This window comes from Dermatophagoides pteronyssinus, unplaced genomic scaffold (genome assembly GCF_027571235.1).
Source record: "Dermatophagoides pteronyssinus isolate colony J.1.1.1.1 unplaced genomic scaffold, Derpt_VIB-CSIC_2022.12 sq0035, whole genome shotgun sequence".
NCBI lineage: Eukaryota > Metazoa > Arthropoda > Arachnida > Sarcoptiformes > Pyroglyphidae > Dermatophagoides > Dermatophagoides pteronyssinus.
Window position 1 is genome coordinate 122,257 of NW_027461559.1, and position 22,921 is coordinate 145,177.

General features: G+C 26.5%; 7 protein-coding genes across 7 annotated transcripts; 4 read left to right on the plus strand and 3 right to left on the minus strand.

Annotated features, from left to right (window-relative positions):
• Positions 1–83: 83 nt before the first annotated feature.
• On the plus strand, positions 84–2,714 carry LOC113795696 (chymotrypsin B-like). The gene has a single exon (XM_075823739.1). The coding sequence runs from the start codon at positions 1,787–1,789 to the stop codon at positions 2,417–2,419; it is 633 nt and encodes a 210-aa protein (XP_075679854.1). The 5' UTR covers positions 84–1,786; the 3' UTR covers positions 2,420–2,714.
• On the minus strand, positions 2,696–9,622 carry LOC113795693 (uncharacterized). The gene is made up of 5 exons (XM_075823737.1): positions 7,874–9,622; positions 6,707–6,832; positions 6,459–6,503; positions 3,326–4,150; positions 2,696–3,267 (listed from the first exon to the last, which is right to left on the minus strand). The coding sequence occupies exons 1-5, from the start codon at positions 8,544–8,546 to the stop codon at positions 2,975–2,977; spliced, it is 1,962 nt and encodes a 653-aa protein (XP_075679852.1). The 5' UTR covers positions 8,547–9,622; the 3' UTR covers positions 2,696–2,974.
• A 1,021-nt stretch (positions 9,623–10,643) lies between these two features.
• On the minus strand, positions 10,644–11,466 carry mRpS23 (mitochondrial ribosomal protein S23). The gene is made up of 3 exons (XM_027345900.2): positions 11,287–11,466; positions 11,074–11,235; positions 10,644–10,998 (listed from the first exon to the last, which is right to left on the minus strand). The coding sequence occupies exons 1-3, from the start codon at positions 11,328–11,330 to the stop codon at positions 10,725–10,727; spliced, it is 480 nt and encodes a 159-aa protein (XP_027201701.2). The 5' UTR covers positions 11,331–11,466; the 3' UTR covers positions 10,644–10,724.
• Positions 11,467–11,561: 95 nt separating this feature from the next.
• On the plus strand, positions 11,562–12,108 carry ND-B12 (NADH dehydrogenase [ubiquinone] 1 beta subcomplex subunit 3). The gene is made up of 2 exons (XM_027345901.2): positions 11,562–11,761; positions 11,833–12,108. Exons 1-2 carry the CDS (start codon positions 11,562–11,564, stop codon positions 12,029–12,031), a joined length of 399 nt encoding a protein of 132 aa, XP_027201702.2. The 3' UTR covers positions 12,032–12,108.
• A 161-nt stretch (positions 12,109–12,269) lies between these two features.
• LOC113795704 (uncharacterized) lies at positions 12,270–15,941 on the plus strand. The gene is made up of 2 exons (XM_075823736.1): positions 12,270–12,407; positions 12,488–15,941. The coding sequence occupies exons 1-2, from the start codon at positions 12,396–12,398 to the stop codon at positions 15,818–15,820; spliced, it is 3,345 nt and encodes a 1,114-aa protein (XP_075679851.1). The 5' UTR covers positions 12,270–12,395; the 3' UTR covers positions 15,821–15,941.
• Tti1 (Telo2 interacting protein 1) lies at positions 15,894–19,870 on the plus strand. Its single transcript, XM_027345909.2, has 3 exons — positions 15,894–16,209; positions 16,271–18,981; positions 19,056–19,870. Exons 1-3 carry the CDS (start codon positions 15,989–15,991, stop codon positions 19,706–19,708), a joined length of 3,585 nt encoding a protein of 1,194 aa, XP_027201710.2. The 5' UTR covers positions 15,894–15,988; the 3' UTR covers positions 19,709–19,870.
• LOC142645985 (uncharacterized) lies at positions 19,773–21,131 on the minus strand. Its single transcript, XM_075823738.1, has one exon. The coding sequence runs from the start codon at positions 20,780–20,782 to the stop codon at positions 19,850–19,852; it is 933 nt and encodes a 310-aa protein (XP_075679853.1). The 5' UTR covers positions 20,783–21,131; the 3' UTR covers positions 19,773–19,849.
• Between the last annotated feature and the right edge of the window lie 1,790 nt (positions 21,132–22,921).

Here is a 22,921-nt window from a genome sequence, read left to right on the forward strand (position 1 = left end):
CTAACTAATCATTCATTCATCCATCCATAATGGCCATTCAATTCCAACAATCAACAAACATGATGAACTTGAATACCGATCTGGCTATCTAGATATTTCTAATTTCTCTCAATCTGACTTATGTAATCAATTTCCGATCAATCTTTTTTCTTCTTCTTTTCTTCTTCCGAAGTGTGTATGTGTGTGCGTTTTTTTTCGAATGCTAACATGATTTTATATTTGTAAACATAATTTTCACAAGTGTTATTTTTGTTTGTTTGTTTTGTTTAACAAAAGAAAAAAAATCAAAATCAATCAAATCGATGATAAACATCTTTATCATCGAAAACCGTAAAAAAAACCAAAAAAAAAACCCAAAAAAAAATGTTTTATTTTTCTTCATTCGATGATCATTATTCAAACGTTGTTTATTCATCACATCCCACCTGTTTCATCGATAACTTTGCAAAAAAAATTTTTCTTTTCTTCTTTCCTGTTTTGTTAATTTTATTTTTTATTTTTTAAAAATCTCATTGTTGATTATTGATTGTTTGTATCTCATCCTCGAATTTTTTTTCGCTTTGCTTTCGGCGACTTGTTATAATTATAATTATTTTTCAGAAATGTTTCATTTGATTTTTTGAATTTTTTTTTTTTTAATTATCCACACCATTACACACAAATTGTTTATCATTTTTTTTCTTTGTTTTTTTGAAAATATTTATATCAGTTTTAGGTCAATGTCCGTGCTGGACATTTTCATCAAATATGGCTTCTTGTATTTTTGATCATCATTTGCCATTATTATTTTAATTATTATTACAAAACTAAAACAAAAACAAAAATATATAATTCTGAATGTATAATTCAAATGTTATGTTATTTCGAATATTTATTTCTTCATTTTTCTCTCTATCTCTATATGTAAATTATATAGATGATTATATTTTTCTTCTTGCTTTTTCACTTGATGATGAATAATGGTGCGTATGTGTGTAATCATCGATAATAATCGTTGTTTGTTTGTGTTTGTTTATTGAATCAAGAATTTGATAAAGAATTACATCAACAGGATTACATCAAATCATCGATTGGCAGTATCGGGCTTTTTTCTATTATTATTATTATAAAAAAAATTATTTTTTAAACAATTTATCATCATGTTTTTTTTTGGACTTTTTTTTCGCTCTCTGTAAATCTTCTGTTTATGATAAAACAAAACAAAAAAAACAAAAACAAAAAAAAATGAACAAGAATTTCTAATCGAAATCACTACATCCAAAAGTCATTAAACAGAATTCGAATTTATTCGTTTTGTTTGTTTATTTTGTTTTTCATTTTTTCTCTCTTCGAATTCAATTTTTATTTAATTAAAATAATTATAAAAAAACAAACAAAAAAAAATTTTAACTGTTTTTTTTCCAAATCATCATATGTGTCATCATCATCAACATTCTTTTTTTTGAAAATTATTTTTAACCCTTTGTATAATTAATCTTCCTTCCTTCCTTCATTTCATTGAACATCAAATGTCATTTGTTGTTTTTCATTTCAATTTGTTGTATCTTTCACTCGCTTTAACTCACTTGTCATTATTTTTTCTTCTTCTTTTTTTTGTGTCGATTTCAAATGATGAAATTTGATTTTTATTAATTTTTCTGTGAAAAAAAATGAAAAAAAAACTGTGAAAAAAATTGATTAATTAATAATAATAATGAAATAAAATTCCATTAAATTATAACAAATTTGTTTCATGTTTTTTGTTTTTGGTTTTTCCTGATAAGAAATCCAATCCAATTAATTAATTATGCAAATTTTTTTATACATTTTTTCAATAACAACAACATTGATACAATGTAATGAATTTCCATTCATTGTATCATTACAATATTCAAAATTTACTAATGAAAACAGTGAATGGAAACATTTTTGTGCTGGTTCTATTATACATAAACAATGGATTCTAACCGCTGCTCATTGTATAATGAATGTATCATTTTTTTTGAATCAAACAATTGCATTCGTCAATCCTGATTATATTGATGAAATTAAACAAAGAAAAATTTATCGTTTACATTCAGCATTTGTTCATTCAAAATTTGATTCGAATACATTGGATAATGATATTTGTCTATTAAAAACGGCTAAACCGATTCGATTGAAACAAGATTACATTATACGATTACCTCGATCATCATTATTATCTAAACGAATAGATAAAATAGCTATTGTTGCCGGCTGGGGAACGACCGTATCAAATCATCGATTTATACAAAATCAACAACAACAATCGAAACATTTATTGAAAGCAAAATTGAAACCATGGCCACACGAGAATTGTAGTGAATTATATCGAAATAGTTTATCATTCATTGTTCCGAAAAAAACATTATGTTATTTTTCATCATATCATCAAGATTCTTGCCAGATAATTATCTAATTTTATTTTTTTTTTTTTTTGTAAACTATGTTCATATAATGACAATTGTTTAATCTCATTTTTTTTCTCTCTCTCTCTCTCTTTTTGTTTAATCTGATTTCTATAAAACAAGGTGATTCTGGTGGGCCATTATTTCGTCATTTATATAATCATTACTATGAAATCATTGGAATTGTTTCGTTTGGTGGATTATCTTGTGATGGTTCATTGCCCGGTGTTTATACAAATGTTCATCAATTTCGTCATTGGATTATTTCGAACATTAAAAAAAATAAATTATGAGATTCAAGGATTTTTTTTATTGTACAAAAATTATTACAGAAAAGAATGAGATGATTGAAAATGTTGAATATAAAAAAAAACAATGTGTCAAAATATCTTCAGGCTATGAATTCTTGAGGAATTTCACACATTTGTTGTTTGATGAAAAATTTCAAACTAAAAAAAAGTATGGACATTATAGACAACAATGAAATTGTGATTAGATTTTTTTTCCTTTTTTGCAAAAGTTTTATTGCCTTGATGTTGATGTGCGATTCTTCTGTTTGTTTGTTATTATCTTTGTTGTTGTTGATAATTCTGTCGGACAATAACTCGAGCGCAATCAACACGGCCTATTCTTATCAAAGCATTGCTCAATGTAGCTAATGAAGGTGGACCAGAATTTCCAGTTTCCGTTGATTGTTGTTGCTGTTGCTGATGATGATGATCATCGGGTGATGTAGTCATCTGTGATGACCAATCCAATAATAATAAACGAATAGCTTTGAATGTATCGACTACTGTTAAACCATTGGTGATAGTCGTTGCTTTGGCTTCGAATTGTACGATATGTTTTTCATCATATCCTATGAAAAATTGAATTAGAATATTGCAATAGATTGATTCAATGTGTTGTATACATACCTAATTCTTTGGCTAGCGAACGCCAAATCATTGTATCTTTTCCAAGCATATTTTCCAATGCTTGTCTAATTTCAATAGTTAAATGTTCAACATCATCGCTGATCAATGGAACCGATTGAATCGATGTGGATGTTGTTGATGTAGGACTAGTTGGACCAATTAATAGCTCATTATAGATTTTTGGTCCATAATGATTAGTTGTTAATGGTGTCGAACGATTATTATTATTATTATTAGTATTATGGAATTTTCTTTGTAATGATTCTTTTTTATTCAAGGCTGATGAAAATAGAGGCATAGCTGAATGATGATAATGTGGTGATGGTGATTGATATGGTGATATATCGGTTGTTTGGCTTGATAACCATGCTGGAATGTTATAGGAATATTGATGATGCTGTGGACATGTTTGAATAGGAGATGTGAATATATTATTGTTGGCATTATAAGGAGGTGGATGAGGTGGCAAAAGTTTTGTTTGATGATTATGCATATGTAAACTTGAAGAATCGGTTACTCGTTGATGATCAACACGTAACATAAGTGAATTATTACATTTCAATTGAATCAATGCATAGATACAGAATGTAAAAACAATGACCACCAACATTGAAATATATAATGGTAAAAGATGTACACCATTTGTATGATTTCGAATTCGATCCAAATTTGATGTAGACGATGATGATGATGAAGATAATGATGATGAACCAACTATAGGATTATTACCATTATTCGAATTGAATATGATTGAATCATCATTTTCGGATGGTTGTTGTCCATCATCAATCGTATTCAAATATGAATCCATCAAAGCTGATCGATCTGTAAGTAATTTATAAAAAAAATAATGTTATAAAATACGGAAATCAAAAACAAAAATATAGCTAATCAAATTGTCATTATGATTTTTTTCAAAAATCTTATTTACATATACAATACACACCCATAGATACGAATTCAAAATAATAAAATATGTGTTCGCGTGTCCACTTGAAGTTCAAGTGTTCAACAAAAAAAAACAAACCAAAATCAAAGGTAATTATTATAATCTATTATAATATATGTTTCATAATACATTTTATGGTGGATAAAAGCAACTTTCCGACATTTTTTCTTTACTGGCCACGGGAATCTTTTGCATTCGATTCAAACAAATCATCATCATCATTATTATTATTAAGATGATCAAAGATTATTATTATTATTATCATCGATTTATGAATACTGCCTTTTTTTCGATTCAAATAAACCGATAATATTATCAAGTTCGACAGTGAACAAGAATTTTGTTTTCAACAAAGTTTCTATGAAAAGATTTTTTCTTTTTCATTGCTTTGTTTTGTTCCTTTATCATCAATTTTTATTTTCGATCGCCGACAAATAATGATTATTAGTTTTGATGCCATATATAAAAACAACCAACCAACAGAATGGAACGCCTTTTTCTCACCTTTTCTTTGGCTCACTTTTTTCAAGACATTTACATTTGATCATCATCATTCATTCATTCATTCATCTATTCTCCTGTCTCAAGATTCTCCTGAAGAAAAAAAAAGTGAGAAAAGAAAGAAAAAAAAGAACCTTTGACCTTTTTTTTCCACAAGATTCAAATGATGAACAAATGAATGAATGCCATGACCAAACGAAGGAGAAGAAAAAAACAAAAATAATGATAATGTATGGAGAATAACAACACAACAAAACATAATAATAACAATCAATGATTGGCCATGGTTTTTGGAAGATAACAACCATTCACCACCGACTTTTTTTTTCCTTAATAATTCTAATAACTTATAATTTGCTTCAACCAAAAGAAGAACGAAAAGAAAAATGAATGCAAACTTTGAATTTTATATTTTTTTCTTCTTCACTAAAATTTTGAAAAAAAAGGTCGATAGGTCAAAGTTGGTGCCTTTAAAAAAAATATCTTATCTTGGCTAAGTCAAAATTAATACGGCAGCATCAACCGAACCAAAAGAAAAAAAAATCGAATCGCCGACCAAGAACGAACGATAATGATGATGATGATCAACCGTATAGATAAAAGGCGAGGTTTTTTTTCTTATTTTCCTATGGCGAAATAAAGAAAAAAATCCTGACTACGAACACTGTAAGTAAGTGTTGTTCACAATATATACCAACACACCAAACACCATATATATGGTTCAATTAAATCTAAAATGACAGCTTTGCTTTACCTGTGTAGTACCTTAACAAAAAATTTTCCTTCAAAGTCTATCGGAATGAATTTTCTTTTCAGGTGATATGATGATGATGATGATCATCATCATCATTAAGTGATCTCACTTTTTTAATGGAAAAAAAGAAGAAGAAAATTTCTGTTTCACTTGACCGTTCACGGAATTCAAACATTTCTCTCCTTCTCTAGCTTGCTTTCGGAAAATTTCGAATCATTTCATTACATCAAAGAATCATCAACGAAATGATATCGGAAATGTTGAAGATTTTTTTTTATTTATAAAGCACTCGACAAAATTTCAATAAATATGAATGAAGAAAAATTTTTTTTTGAATGAATTAGTCAATTTTTATGCCTAACAAATTTGTCTTTGAAAGCAGTGAAACAAAATGAATCGTTGAATCAAGAGAAAACAAAAATCAATTAATTGATGTTTTTACCTGGCTGATGTTTTTTTTTCATATGTTCAATTATCTAGTAAAGGTAATTAAGATAAACTAATGAACAACAGAAACCAGTGGTTATGGAAATGAATTTGAAAAAATTCATTTTCAAATAAGGTAGATTCTTTTTAAATGAAAGATGTTTTTTTTTTGGTTGAAAATGAACTGAACCCAATAATAACACACACACACACACACAAAAAGAGATGAGAAAAATTCGTGACTAAAAAAATTAATCATTATATTCTCGTCGAGAATGAGAGATGGTCGATCAAAACAATGAACAACCAGATGATAAAATGGCTATGGATGCTATTCTCATCATTATTGTAATAATAATAATAATAATAATCATGAGAATGTGAATGATATTTTTCAATCATACAATAATAATGATGATGTAAAATTCAAATCAAACAGTGTGTGTATAGTAAAAATGGACAAATCGATTGGTCAAAATCGAATCGAAATGATAATAACTTACCAATACAGACTGTATCACGGTTACCATCACATCCGGAAATCATTTCTATTGAAAAATTGAAAGAAAATTGAACATTAAAGTTAATTATTTTCTGTGTGGTAAATTTTGTAAATTAGAAAAAAATTCATTTTTTCTCATTGTCATTGTTAGCCCGAAATAAGGTCGATAATCGATAATCAATAATTTGATTGGCATGACAGCAATGATGATTGTATAGGAAAAAAAAGGCTGATAATTTAAAAACTAACCTTGATTAGGACCACACTTGGAGCATGGTATGCAACCAAGCGTGCCAACTGAAACGCCGGAAAATGTTCCCGGTTGACATTGTCGACAAACAGTGTTACGAGACCACCTACATGTACGCCATACACCTAAATTAAAGTAGAGCACAAAAAAATAGAATAGGGTTAATATAAATGATTATAACAGCCATAACAGCAAAAAAAAACTGTTTCACTACACATATAAGAGAGGAAAAATATTGGCCTGTAATAAAACCAAAAGAAAAAAAAATGCGAAAGTCAATTCAATGTTTTATGGTCAGCGAACAAGCAAAGCGGAAAAAAAATCGGAATCAATTTTTCTGGTTGGTCAAAAAAAATATCGATTACAATCCTTGTACTTGTCAATCGGGAACTTTTTTTTATTTCATTTTCTCTACCCTACTATCGTCATTATCATTTGGTTTTTATTGGTGACAATTTTTTTCTTGACCGAATAAATATCTATCACCCTTGTATCATTCTTTTTAATACACAAGTTTTATACATTTTTCTAAAAAGTGCCGACCTTATTGAATAAATGAAAAAAAATCTTTTGATCTTTTTTCTCTCTCTCTCTCCCAAGAAAACACATGTTTGATTTTATTATTTTGTTTCTCTCTCTTTCTCTTCTTATTTTACATTGAATTTCAACAACAAAAGACCCAATAATAAATTGATCGATATTTGAAATTGTTGAAATGCAAATAAAAAAAAATTTTACAATCGTAAAATTGAATTTAAAAAAATGATGATGATGACAAACCTAAACAAATAAATATTTGTAGGAAAAAATATATATGACCAAAGAGAAATAGAGAATCATAAAAAAATAGATAAATAAATGATGATCCATTTCAATTTCTGATGTTTTTCACCGAATAGTTTCTCAAAATCTTCACACTCACAAACATACAATAATGATTCATTGTTTATTTGAATCAAATGAATATTTTTGGACATTTTGAAATAACAAAAATTCCAGTTTATCAACAAAACAGAATCTTTTAGCAGAAAATTTAAACAAAAGATTGTCTTTGTGTCATCAAAAAAAAGATCTATTTTTGATCATATACATGCATACGAAAACATATGTGGTTTTAGTGATATTTGAATTACATTTGAAATAAAAATAAAATAAAAGATTCTTACCATAACCAGATGGACATTCGGAACATGGTTTACATGTACCATCCAATATTGACATATACCATCCTTGTGTACAAACACATTCCATATTATGTGTACGATTACATGGACGTAACATAATTGCACCTGATGGACATTTTGTTAAACATTCATGACAATGACCGGTACGATAATTATGATATGTTTTTCCATCAATACAATCATTATTTATTTGTATTGATGATTTATTTAATGAATGATTATGATTATGATTATTTTTATTTAGAATCACATGATTAATAAAAATATTGAAACGTGTTGAATTTGAATTTTGTTGTTGTTGTTGTTGATATTTATCATTAATTTTAGCTAAATGATCACCTAAATTCAATGATAATGATTGATTATGTTGATGTTGATGACTGAAATTTGTTGCTATATTATTATTATTACTGTTAATCAAATGGATTAACCATTTTGGTCGAATCCTTTGATAATCTTTTGTTGTTGTTGTTGATGTTGATGAATTTAATATTAATGGATTTAATGTAGTCATCACTTCATTATTATTATCACCGATAAGATTTTGTTGTTGTTGTTGTTGTTGTTGATCAGCCAAACAAAAATCAAAAAATGTTAATACAAATAAAAGAAAAATATTCAAAATTTGTTGTTTTTGATACATTTTGTTCTCCATTTTCACTTTGCACAGTGTGTATATTCAAACAAACAAACAAGAAAAATTCATATTAAAAATACAAATTGACAAATTGAATATGGATCAATATATGGATCACATGTTTTACATTATTTGGGAGAAAAAGAAAAAGTTTCAAAACAGCGAAGTGTTCAGTTTAAACATTTGAATGCGAATGATCAACGAACCAAATAACAACAACAGTCGACAAGAATTGATTCAACATTACCACCATACACATAGCCAATCATCTTATGATCATAGATCGGTCTTGTTTTATTTGGCAGTTGTTGTAGGTTCGCGGTGTTGACCGAAATGAAACGAGAAAAATAAAATGTGAAGAAGAACCTCGAACGTGTGATGATGATGATGATGATAATAATATTCAGTCTTTTTTTCTTGTCTTCACTGCAGTGGAAAAAACAACAACAACATGTTCATTGAAGGCAAATGTTGTTGTTGTCGTTGTCTTGTCCATTCAACTTGTTGATGGCAATGAAAAAAAAACCACCTTTAATACCCTCGGTATAAGAATTGTTGAATTTTCTTCTTTCTTTTAGTTTTTGTTTTTTCTCACTAAAGATCTTTTGAATGTTTTTATTTCATACTTTTCGTCATACCCATACAACAGACAGAGAAAGAGACAGAGAACTTTGGCTATTTTATTCGGCAAACATATTGTGTGTGTGTGTTTTGATCGATATAATACCTTCAAAGTACCACTCTTTCGATGATGATGATGATGATGACCAGTTCTTATTCTTTAGAAAAAAAAGCTTTGGTGGTGATGATGATGATTTGGTTGTAAAATAATGTTGTTTGTCGATTGATTCGTTGTTTGGTTGGTTGCCTCGGTATGAAAACCAAAAAAAAAAAATGAAAATAGATAGATAGAAATAGGAATAGTTGATTCGCGATTGATGGTCAAGCAAGTAATTTGCCGACATACACAAACACACAGACACGATCAATGAACAACAACAACAACAAAGTTATAAACAATTCGCCGACGAAGATATTACCAGCAACAACAAGAGAAAAAAAATAATAAATAATGCCGACACAAGAAGACGAATTTATAAATATAATTTCTTTGGATTTGTTTGCAAAAGAACGAAGAAAGAAAAGAAAAAAGAAAAAACTATAGCTACGATTTTCCTATCTATAAACATTATCAATCGAATCGTAATGAAATGACAACAACACAGAGAGAGCAACAGGCTAAAATCTCTATCTATCTATCTAAATGTGAATATATCTTCCCGAAAAAAACAACGAGAATAAAATAACTTTATGGCACCAAACAAAAAACAAAAACAAAACAAAAAACATTTTACAAAATAAATATAAACGAATTATCACACATTTTGAAAAAAGATAAACGAAGAAACAATAAATCGAACGAATTCGTTCGAATATTATTATCATTCGGATTCGATCATTTTGTGTGTAAATAGTCACTTAGATGAACGAAATTATTCGAATGTTTGGATTTTTGAATTCTTTCGGTTTGTCGGCATCGAAGTTTCTTTTAAAAGGTCATTAGAAGAAGAAGAAGAATGGTAAATACTTCAGATAGACAAAAAAACAAAACAACCGATGATAGAATGTTTACAGAAAATTAAAAATGTGGATTTTCGAAAAGAGAGAAAGGTTTGCCATCGGTAAGTGCCAACAACAAAAAATGTAAAAATGATGATGAAATCGTTTATAATTTTTTTTTAATGGCAGAAAAAATGAAATCGATGTTACAATGATTATGGCGATAATGGTGATGATTAGAAAAAACGAAAATCAAAGTTTTTCGACCGCCCGAAACAACAACAACAAAATGCAAACAGGAAAAAGGATTGATTAAATGATGATGCTGATAATATTGTGATAAAGATTATTCCGTTTACGATTATCATTTAGTGTTTTTTTTCCTATCATCTTTTCAACGACCAGACTATGTTTGTTTTTGGATAAACTATATAATGAAATAATGATGATGATGATTGGTTTTGTTTCCAAAGTTATATCAACAAAGCAACAACAACAACAACAACAACGAAAAACCAATTAGGATCAAAAGAACCGCGCTAAATATATCGAGAATTATGTTTGTTTTTCTTTATTTTATTTTATTATTTATTATTTATCATTTTTAATACAAAAAAAAAGAAAAGAAACTATATTCTATGATGTTGATATGATTGTACGATTCCCTTGATCATAATCTTTACGACGTTTTAATTGTACACCACAATCAGTTTGAATAGATTTTTCCGTTTCATCGAATAATTCTTGACTATTTAGATCAATTTCATCCAAACCTTTTGATTGTGCTAATTGTAAATATTTTGCAATAAACATTTCACCAATACCAATCCGGGATGTTTTTAAATCAGATGGTTTTGATGATATAAAATCATGTATCATTATTGAATCACCATATGTTCGAAAGAATCGACTAAATTTTTGACAAAAAAAGAAACATTACATTTAGTAAACCCAAGCAATTTTTTCAAAAAATATTTAAACTTACGATCGTAGAATATCTTCCGGATAGAAAATTGGTTTGATATCGATTTCTGGTTCGGGTCGAATGGCTAATGGTTCAATTGATGGTGGAAAATGTTTATAAATATCATACCAAATTGGACGATTTTCTTCCAAAACAGCACCGGATTTTATTAGACCAGTATATCTATTTATGTAATAAAGAAATTCATTAAAAATTCATTTCAGAAACTTTTACCTTTTGAATATGGTTGAAAGTTTTTCCACTCTACTTCCAGCCATTATACAAATGAAAAAAATAGAAAAGTAAACCCAAATAAACAAAAAAATTTTCGAAATTCAAAAAAATTTCGAATAACATGTGAGTTTTTTTTTATTATCCGTCATCTATGAACATGGTTGAGAAAATAACAGAGGACAAGCAGGTTGTGTTTTGTTTTCATTTTTTTTTCATTTGGATTTTTTTTGTTTTCGGTTTATCATTATTTTTTTTTGTTTGTTTCGGATCCAATAATGGGACTTGTTAGTCGTATTTTTGGTGGTCCAATTAGTGATACTGGTCCTTCGGCTCCACGAAAACCAACACCGGGATTAAATCTACCACCAGGTGCTTATATACCTGATTATAAAATCTACAAAGTTGAAGATGCTCCCGAATTGTTGACAATTCAACGACGTTTAGCTGCACGTGGATTAAAATCCCATTGGTTAAGGTAAAATTTTTTATATACGAATCATTAATTTATCAGGGAAATTAATATATTGATTCTTTTCGAAAAAACAGGAACGAAGTATGGCGTTATAATCGTAAACAATTTGGTACCGAAGCATGGCGTATTGCTAGTTTGATTACCTATGGTTGGAAATATGCTGTACCATTATTGATTGTTACAGCAATCTATGAAAATTATTTTAATAAAGATGGTCATCATGGTGGTGGTGGACATCACGATGATCATGGCCATTCAGATAGTCATCATTAGAAATAAGAAAAATTGTTTAAAATTCTGTAATTCATTTTTAATAAAAATTATTAATAAAAAATTGATTAATTTGGTCATTTGATTGACTTTTTATCTTTTTATTACAAAAAAATTGTCAGTTTTTTCCTTGTTTCAAATAAAATTTTGAATAAAATTTTGGTAGATTTTTTTTTCATTCGAGAAAATTTTTCCGGAAAAGAAAAAAAAATTTGGAAAATTTTCCAGAAAATTCACCATTCAGTAATGTTCATCATTTCGAACATTATACGTGTGTGTGGGTGATGAAATAGCAAATTTCCGTGTCATTTTGGAGCGAAGAAAAAAATGCAAACATTTTCTTTTCATACAATTTACAAAATAAAGAATGGATTTAAATGTACGTTTCAAATCGATTCTAATTATAATCTCTCTTTTTTTTCATTAATCATTATTTTTTTTACTTTACTTTTACTTTAGAATAATCTTTCGTTAAAAAACAATAAAGAAAAAGATGATGATGAAATTTTTCGTACAAAAAATCTAGTTTTTTGGCCATTATTACGAAAAATATCTAAAGAATTTTTACAAAATGTTCGAAAATTTCAAATATTTCATGATGGTCAATCGGCTATTTTTCTTCATCAGGATGGTATTTTTGTTTATGGTGATAATTCAAATGGTTGGTTTGGTTTATCAACGGATCGTATCCATGAATATCCAATGAAAATTGAACAACAAATTTTTGACAAAGAAATCCAAACAATACAAATTGGTAGTAATTTTATTTTATTGTTAACTAATCTTGGCTATGTTTATGGTTGTGGAAATAATTCTAATGGACAAATTGGATTGAAAAATATTTATATGGTTAAACAATTTACATTGATACGTAATCGTATAAGATTTGTTAAAATTGCTTGTGGTTCTCTTCATTCATTGGCATTAGATATTGATGGTAATATTTGGTCTTGGGGTGATAATGAATTTAATCAATGTTCACAAATGTCATTTAAATTAATTTTACCAACAAAATTACTATCGAAAATTCATAAATTTCATGCCAAAGATATTGCTTGTGGTTATACAAGTTCAATAATGTTAAATAATGATGGAAATGTATTTGTTTGGGGTCGTATGGCATCGATTTATTTTAAACGACCAACTTTAATCAAATTAAAATTGAAACCGGATGATTTTTTCGAAAAAGTTTATGGTTGTCGTGATATATGTGCACTACAAACAAACAATGGTAAAATTTTTCATTGTTTTAATCAAGATAAATTATTGGATTTTCAACAAATTGAAGATAATATTCAAATTATTAGTACAAATTGGAATAATAATCATATTATTCTTTATTCAAAAACAGAACGGAAATGTTTTGTTTGGAATTATGATGATCCAAAATTATTTGCTACAAATTCTGATTCAATATCCGATATAACTAATCTTTATGTTCATCCTAATACACCTGGTTTAATTCGATTACCAATGAATATTGATTGTAATACTGATTTTAATAATCCATATTGTTCAGATTTGGAATTAATTACTGCTATCGATGATGGTGAATTACCACGTACATTATATGTTCAACGATCAATTATTTTGAAAAAATGTGAAATTCTATTGAAACATTCAATTGAATCACCAACAAACGCAAACAGAATTATGATTAATAATTATCCATATTCATTCCTCTTTCAATATTTATATTTTTGTTATAATGATAATTATCAAACACTTTGGCAAATCAACCTGAATGATAATGATGATGATGATGAATATTTTCAACAACGAATGTTATTACAAGATTTAATTGCACATTATAGTTTGAATGATTCATTACGTGAAAAATTAGAAAATATTATACGTGAACGTTTAAATGTTGAAAATTATATACAAATTGTTTCATTGATGGATAAATATCAATCAAATTATCCAATATCATCGACATCTTGTTCATCATCTGCAATTTTTTCAGTGAATTTTTTTCTCTACATTAGTATTCATAATTGTGGAAAATTTTTCGAAGATGCATTACAATATAATCAGCCAAAAATTATAAAAAAAATATTCAGTCTACTTTATGATTTTATCAATATTAATTATCGTTATTCGGAAGAAAAAATTGAACCAAAATTATGTGATTATTATAAACGTGAATTATTGGATGATAATAAAGTATTATTAGATTTGGCCATACAATATGATCCGGAAAAACGTGATTGTATACGTTTTATGAATGAAAATATGGTTACAATAATATTGTTACAGATTTATAAATGTTGTTTTATGTATCGTAGATATGATCTAATACCGGCCATATTGAAACGAATAAAATTCTGCCTACGAAAACATTTGGTTAATGTTTTCTATTTTTATCTATTTTCATTAGATTTTGAATCATATGGTGGTTTATTTAATGATAATAATCATCAATATCTACATATGCTTATTGTTGCATTCACAAGAGATCCAGAAAATTTTGAAATTAATCGTCAAAATTTTCTTGACCAAGTTTTGGTTGAAATGGATTCGAATACAAGTATCACCTATTTTATTAAAACAAAATTATTTCAATTAAATAATGATTTTCGTTGGTTAGAATCGGTAATAATATTTTCTGGACAAGAAACATTATTAGTACCAGCAATTTATTGTCAATTTTATTCATTAGCTAAACAAGAACATGATGAAAATATGCTCAAATCAATACGTAAACATTTATCATCAAAAATGTTTATTAATTCAAATACATTACCATTAATATTTTTATTGGCATTATATTATGAAGATGAACAAATTAAATCGTTTATAAATAAATGTTTAGTAAATAATTTAGATGAAGAAAATATATCAATTATATATCGTATTGTACAAACATATATTGATGATAATAAATTTATAGAATATATTTGTAAAATATTTATTCAACATATAAATATTTTTAATTGTTTACAATTATATGAATTAATACAACAATATCAAGATTTACAAACATTAACCTTATTACGGCCAACATTTGTTGAAAATTTTAATCTGATCAATTTGAATAGATTCACAGAATTGGCAACAACATTTGATGATCGTATTATTTTATTACATATAGAAAAATTTATTCAAACAAATTTAAATCAAAGAAATGGTACTGATTTTTATAAATTAATAATGCAAAATCATAAATCATTTTCAAATGATTTTATTAAAAAATTTCATAATGATATTATATCGAAAATAACATCGAAAAATATTATCGATTTTATACTGGCATCATCTAATTATTTAGATGAAGAATTTGAAGAAAAATTATGGCAATTAGCTAATGATCGTTTATCAACAATAAATTGTCTTCGATTATATGAATTAATGATACAAAGAGATTTTTTTGATCAATGTTTACAATTAAAAATGGCCAATATTATTGCTAAAACTTTGGTTAATTTTGAAAATTTCGAAAGAATCTATATGTTGGCACGTAAGGCTAATGATGAAACATTAATCAATGAACTTTGTTCATCAGTTTTGAAAAGAATATTGAATAAAGAAAATTATTATCAATTATATCGTTTGGCAATAATAAATTCCGATAATCAAATGTTAAAAATAATCGTTCAACATTTAATGAAATATCTTACAATGAAAAATTGTATTCAAATCTATCAGATTGCCTATAAATATAATGATTTATTTGTTCGTCAACAATGTTCAAGATTTTTAGCTTTAAATCGTAATGATCAATCATTATTGTCAAATGATAAACAATTAAATGTTCAATTGCAATTGGATATGGAAAAATTTAAAAATTAATTCATTCGATTTACTCACATTGTTATTCAATAGATGTCAGTACTTGTTTATGTTATAATCCAAAAGAATCTTTTTCACATGTGTTATATGAATCTGTTTGTTTTGTTTATTCTGTTTAAAAAAATAAATAAAAAATAAATAAATTTTCTGATTAATTTAAAACCAAAAATGGCTAATAATATTGATTATTTACAAACAAAATCATTAGCAATTAAATGTGAATCTTGTTTATTTGCACCAGATCCAAATAAACTTGATGATATTAAACAATTTTTACGGGATTCGAATCTTAGTCAAAAATTTTTTCAATCAAATTATAATCGTTTAATATTTACAATTCAAATGATTTTGGCTGAAATACCAAAATCTGTACAGAATTCTAAATTCAGGTAATGATTATTGTGTAATTTGAAATTGATTATAATTTGATTTTTTTCGTTGTTGTTCCAGTGCTGATCAACTTTTTCGAAAATGTTTGGAAATCTATCAGATTCTATTTCAAAAAGTTTCGATTAAAGATTCAAAAATTTTTGATACAATTTTCAAAATGTTTTCCTTATTAATCGATAGACAATCATCAAATCAACGAAATAATGATTCAAAGATAATCCATTTAAGTGATAATTCTACTAAATTATTGATTGATTGTACAATTCAACTGTTATCAACATGTGATCAATCTATGTTCCGGGATTTTATTTTCAATCAAACAGGAACAGTACAGTTTGAAACAATGTACGGTATGCTTACGAATAATTTATTACAAATCATTATTGAAAATGATTATCAACCATTAAAAACTGCGTCATTAGATTTAATGTCAACAATGTATTTGAAAATTTTGGATCAACAATTATCTGATTTTGATTATAATTCTTTAAATCCAAATAGTGATGAAAATTTTGAAAGATTTTCGAAATTTATTGCATCAATTTTACCTGGATTATTGTCAAAAATTTGGAAACTATTAAATCGTTGTTCGAATGGTGATTATCATAATTTACAATCCAATGTTATCATCGCCGCTTTACGATTGTTGAACATTGTTTTTTTAATTGTTTTCGAAAATATTGGAAAATTTGTCGAACAACAATTATTGAATGATGAAAAATTTTATCGAAATTTATCAACAATAATTTCCGATATTATCGATATACTAATCGAACATAGTGATTTAAATGTACGATTAAATTTATTAAAATTTAGCAAAAGTTTATTGTTTAATTGTGATGATGAAAAATTTGTTCAAAAACAAATCGATAATCTAATCAAAGTTCCTTTGAATTATATTGGATCAATTTCTATTAATGAACAACAGGATGAACACAGGAATGAAATGAATGATCTGTGTAAAAATTTTTCAGCAAAAATCCTAGAAAAATTGAATATGATTGAAATTTTACAGAAAAAATTATTCGATCATCTTACACAAATGCCTTATACATTTCGAAATATTCACAATCATAATTCGAATCGAATTGTAACGAAAACTTGTTTAAAATCATCATTTCAAATCCTGATCGGTTTTCTGCGTACATTAAACCGAACGGGAATATATGATTTTCTGAAATTAGAACAACATAATCATCATCTGTTTCGTACATTAATCAATCTATCGGAATTTGATTTTAAACATTCGAAATATGCTGTATATGAAGATGTTGATGATTCATTCGATTTAAATCATGATCATCAACGAATTATCGAACATACATTTGATATTTTTCATTTTGATAAATATTTTAAATATCTTAATAATTCGGATGATAAAGAATTATTTCAATGTTATAAATGTTTTATAAAAGATTTATGTATTTTTTCAAATTTTCAAACATTACAAATTATTTTTGATCATTTATCTTATCTGCTGGAATATTCGGATTTTGATCCAACCGTCATATTGATTACAAATATTTTTCTAGCTAATATATCTCGTTTAAATTATGGTAAACAAATCGATAATTATCTTCAAGAATTTCTTAATGATTATTCCAAAAAATTACATATGATTGATATTTATATTGAAGATGATTTATTAAAGATTCAATCAGATAATAACAAATATCTTACTATCGAAAATATTGCACAAATTTGTTCATCAAAAAACAACGAAGAAACAATAACAAAAAGCAATGCAAATGAATTACATCAAAGAAAATTATTTCAACATTGCCTACTGATGCAAGGTACAACCATATTATATTTATTATTTGACCCGAATGAAATACGTACAAAATTTTTTAAATCATTTTTTCTTGATCTATTACAATCGATTGGTTATCAACAACAAAACAATAATCTTGTTTTCCGCGTTGCTAAATATTGTATGATTTTAATGGGTCAACATTTAAATCCCGAACAACAACCACTGAACAAAAATAGTACAAAATCTTTATTAAATCAAATGATAATGAATAATTTGGATTATATTTTCAGTTCATTCAGTATCGGGTTGGATTATAGTGTTATTGTTCAACATAGAAAATCTGGTGAAATTTCCAATTCTTATACATATGATTTTTATTCAATCAAAACAATTCAAAATTCATTGCTTACTATTATCGAATTGATTATTGATTATCATCGATCAAACAATGATGATGATGACAATAAGTCGTCTATTTCTTCTCCATCACAAATAGAATATCTTCATCGATTAATTGATCAGATTTTAATATTATTAAAATATTATTCAATACGTTTGATTGATATTGATACGAGTGAATTGAATAAATTGATTGAAATACTTTATGCATATGTCCGGTTGATAACATTGTTATATGATGTTCATGGTGAATCGCCGACTACTACGACGATGATGATTGAAAATAATGTTGATCAAGAAAACATTGAAAATTTGATTGAAGATGTTAATAATTATGCTCGTACATTATCAGCTATGGAGGAAGATCTCAACACATCTTCACCAGTAGATTTGAATAGTTTTCAAAATTCCGATACTAACGTCATTGATAATAATGATGATAATGATGATAAAATGGATAAAAATCTTAGAATACTTCAATCACCAATCATAAAATCACGTGTTGCAAATATTTTTCATCTATGTCCAATGTTACTTAATGATCCAAATATTAATATTCGTTTAAATTTATTAAAATTATCATTCGAATCAATGCGATTATTACGATCTTATGAAGGTAAATTTTGTTTTGTTTTTTAATTAAAAAAACATTTTGATTAACACTTTGTTTTCTCCACCATTTTTTAATAGACATACTTCTACCATATGTTCATCGATTTTGGGATTCATTAGTACGATTATTGTCATTGGATTTAGAACATCCGATTGTCGTTAAGAATGCATTCGATTGTCTAATGTTGGCCAATGAATTATGTGGTGATTTTTTACTTCGTCGTATTAGTAAAGAAATTATACCGGCATTAATCAATTTTCTACAAATTCATTTTGATAAACGTATTGATTATTATCGTAAACATTGTCATAATGAAACATTAAAAACAATGAATTATTTTATTGAATTAGAATTACTTAAATCATTTGGAAAATTAGCTGTAAATATTAAATTACAATCAGAAGATATTTGTAAAATATTACCAATTCTTTTACTTTATACATGTTCAAAAGGAATTGTAACTGAATTACAGGAAAATTCATTACAATCATTAATTATTATATCAAACAAAGCTGATTATTATTCCGTTCAGTATTTTGTACATATTTTTCTAGAAATTTTCTACGGAAAACAACCGGAATCAATTCGAAAAAGCAATAATCAATGTTCATGTCAAAAACAACGTAATCATTTTGAAAAAATGATTCAAAAATATTCAAATTTATTATTACCATTAGATCATCATTTTAATTATCTAAATAAATTGATAATACATTTAAATTATTCTTAATAAATGTTTGTTTGTTTGTTTGTAAAAAAAGTTATAATTTATAATTAATAAAACACAAAAAAAGTAAATTTTTCATTCGTTTTTGTTTACTTATTTCGAAAAAAAAATGAATTTATCCTGTGTGTCTGTTCTGTTTTCTCTTTAAATATCTTCAATACTTGAATGTGATTTTGTTTGTTGTTCAATTTTTTGCAATTCATTTATTCTTCCAATTTGACTAATTGTATTATTTGAACGTGTTGATATAAAATCCGATTTAATTGATTTTGTACTTGATAAAACTGATAATGAATCAGTATATATTGTTTGTGTTGAACCAGAATCACTTTGTAATGATGATGAATGTTTTGGTCTGAATGATGATGATGATGATGATTGTACATCAAATATATTTGAAAATGATGGTGTAAATTTTGATTGATTTCCTGATCTATTACTATTTATTGATGAAATTGATTTTTTTACATTACAATAATCATTTTTAGGTGATAATAATTTCGATAATTTAATATTTTCATTTTTGATTGATGATAATTTTGATTTAACATTTTGATTTTTGATTGATGTTAATTTCGATTTACCACCAACATCATCGTTATTTAATGTGGATAATTTTTTTTGTTTACCTTTTTCATTTGTTGGTGAAATTTTTTCTATACCACTACAAATTGCTGATGAAAATTTTTGTCCATCAATTTTATTATTAGCCATAATAATATCAGTATTATTATCATCCACCGAATCATCATCCTGTAATTTGCTTAGAAAACCAATTTTTGCTGCTGCTTTACGAAATATTTCTTCTTGTTCCATTTTAGCTTTTAATTTACGATAATCAACTTTAATTGCTGGTATTCTAATTGAATTTTTTGATAATTTTGGCATAAAAATATTTTTATCATCAATCATTTTTTTCATCGCTATTAATTGTTGACTTTTTTCCGTATTTGAATTGGAAATTTTTATACAATCCGATTCATCGATTTCCACTTGATCACTGATTGATGAATATTTGGAAAATGTATCCTGTTGTTGATTATTATTTGTTTGACAGGTTGATTGTATGCAACCCATATTTCGAAAAAAACATAAAAAACAAAACAAAATCAAAAAACAAAAAACAAATTTTTTAATTTATTCAAATATTTTTAATTTATAAAATGTTTTTTTCCACCGTTTGTAAATTCTTAATTAGATTACTATTTAAATTACATTTTAATCCTAATTTAATTACAATTAACTATCGATAGATGGCATTTTTAAAACATGTAATTTTCCAGAATATAGAATCTCTCTCTCTCTCTCCCTCTCTCCCCATGGATGATAATCAATAATATTGCAACAGTGTTGAATGATAATTATCATGTGATAACGATTAACCAAGAATTGTTCTAAAGGAAAAAATTCTGGAAACGGAGTGGTAAAAAAAAATTCATTGGAATTTTTTTTTCTTCTCATATCAATGATAATGATCAACCAGAAACCAGAAAGCAAGAACAAAAAAAAAACTTTTTTCAACATTAATAATAATGTTCCCAACCCACAGAAAACAAGGTAGAAAACAAAAAAGAAAAATTGTCATTTTTCAAATTACCTTCTATGAATGAATAAATATTCTGCCAGGTATATTCCCACCTACCCACCACCACCACCGCCATAAAAAAAATTTGACTTTGAAATGAAATGAAATCATTCTCTCTTTCTTCCTTTTCATTACCTTGAATCTAAAATGAATTTATGATAATAAATTCTGTCCTTGACATTGAATCATGATTATATAATTATTACTTCTTTTTTTTTGTTGGGCAAACAGAATCAAACAAACAATGAAAAATAAAAAAACAGTGCAAATTCTTTCATAAATTCATATACACACATACAGAATCCGGTCGGTCAGAATATTCTGATCATTATTAATCAACTTTTTTTTCTTTTTTCTTTTTTGTTTTGTTTTGTTACCACAAAATGGATAATCATTAATTTTTATTGCTAGACCTGATCATCATTATCATTACGTGATCAACAAACTTATTCTGTTGAAATCACATAGATTATCTTTTTCAATATCAAAATGATGATCAACCGAAAAAAAAAACATAATAATTATTGAAAATGACAAGAAAGAAATTTCCAATATGATCGGCCCTAAAAAAAATGTAACAAAATTTTACTTCTTTTTTCTTCTTCTTCTTCTTCGCCCGATTATGAATGGCTTTCACGAATTATTTATTGACGTCATTTAATCATTCATTGAAAAAAAAGGTAGACGTAATGAAAACGTTTCAAACAAGAAACGAGAGAATATTCTTCATCAGAATTTGAATAGTGGTAGTGTTTTTTATAATTCTTGTAGCAGAATTTTTGATTGTTTTTTTTTCTTCTAACGATTTCTAATAATCGTTTGTTGTCATGACAATACGCATACTCTTTTCTTTATTAGTATCATTATTTGTTTTTCCCTCTTGAATATTCAATGACCGGAACTATTAAGAATATTCATAATGTACGTGCAATTTACAAGTACAGGTAGTTCTATCCTTTACCAGGTAGATTAATGATTGATCGATCTGTTGTAATATGGTAATACCATTGGTTGGTTGGTTGTACTTGAAATTTTTTTCTCGATTCTGATATTTCCAACAGTTTTTTGTTATGGTTGTTGAATATACCATTATGTCATGATAATAATAATGATTCGGAGGAAAAAAATGAAACAAAGAAAGAAAATGGTTTGGTTCCCCACTGGGTTAAAAAAAATTGTTATTTAGAAAAGTAAATAAGGCAATTTTTTGTTATGAAAATCTTGTCTTTTTGACCTAAGGCAAGAATTTTTTTCCTTTTGGATTTGACCGCAAAAAAAAATATTGAATGGAATGTTTGTTTGTTCTGATGATTCAGTGATCGATAAGAAGAAGAAGAAAAACATTGATTCAATGGAGAAACAAAATAACTTGAAAAAAATTCAAAACCTAGATCTTTTTTCGGGGAGGGGGAAAGAAGAAAACTCCATGGTCATAAACCAGTTTTTTTTCCTTTTCTTTTCTTTTCTTTTCTTTTGCATGCATTATCCCGACATCAATCCACGATTATATTATATGAACATTGACAAAAAAACAGTAAAAAAACCCAAATATTTTATCTAGAATGAAGGTTATATTCTCTCTTTTTTTTGGTTTGATTTTGTTTCTTGAAAATGAGATGTTTTAAATGGAA

Bases quoted from the DNA above. Each gene is read 5' to 3' on its own strand.
- mRpS23 (XM_027345900.2), bottom strand. From the start codon at position 11,330: ATGGCTGGAAGTAGAGTGGAAAAACTTTCAACCATATTCAAAAG. The intron at 11,236-11,286 runs GTAAAAGTTTCT...TTACATAAATAG, and splicing joins CTTTCAACCATATTCAAAAG to ATATACTGGTCTAATAAAAT. The intron at 10,999-11,073 runs GTAAGTTTAAAT...TCAAAAATTTAG, and splicing joins CCGGAAGATATTCTACGATC to TCGATTCTTTCGAACATATG.
- Tti1 (XM_027345909.2), top strand. From the start codon at position 15,989: ATGGCTAATAATATTGATTATTTACAAACAAAATCATTAGCAATTAAA. The intron at 16,210-16,270 runs GTAATGATTATT...TTGTTGTTCCAG, and splicing joins GTACAGAATTCTAAATTCAG to TGCTGATCAACTTTTTCGAA. The intron at 18,982-19,055 runs GTAAATTTTGTT...ATTTTTTAATAG, and splicing joins ATTATTACGATCTTATGAAG to ACATACTTCTACCATATGTT.
- LOC113795696 (XM_075823739.1), top strand. From the start codon at position 1,787: ATGCAAATTTTTTTATACATTTTTTCAATAACAACAACATTGATACAA.
- ND-B12 (XM_027345901.2), top strand. From the start codon at position 11,562: ATGGGACTTGTTAGTCGTATTTTTGGTGGTCCAATTAGTGATACTGGT. The intron at 11,762-11,832 runs GTAAAATTTTTT...TCGAAAAAACAG, and splicing joins TTAAAATCCCATTGGTTAAG to GAACGAAGTATGGCGTTATA.
- LOC142645985 (XM_075823738.1), bottom strand. From the start codon at position 20,782: ATGGGTTGCATACAATCAACCTGTCAAACAAATAATAATCAACAACAG.
- LOC113795693 (XM_075823737.1), bottom strand. From the start codon at position 8,546: ATGGAGAACAAAATGTATCAAAAACAACAAATTTTGAATATTTTTCTT. The intron at 6,504-6,706 runs GTTAGTTTTTAA...ATTTTTCAATAG, and splicing joins CAAGTGTGGTCCTAATCAAG to AAATGATTTCCGGATGTGAT. The intron at 4,151-6,458 runs GTAAGTTATTAT...AATTACTTACAG, and splicing joins CCGTGATACAGTCTGTATTG to ATCGATCAGCTTTGATGGAT.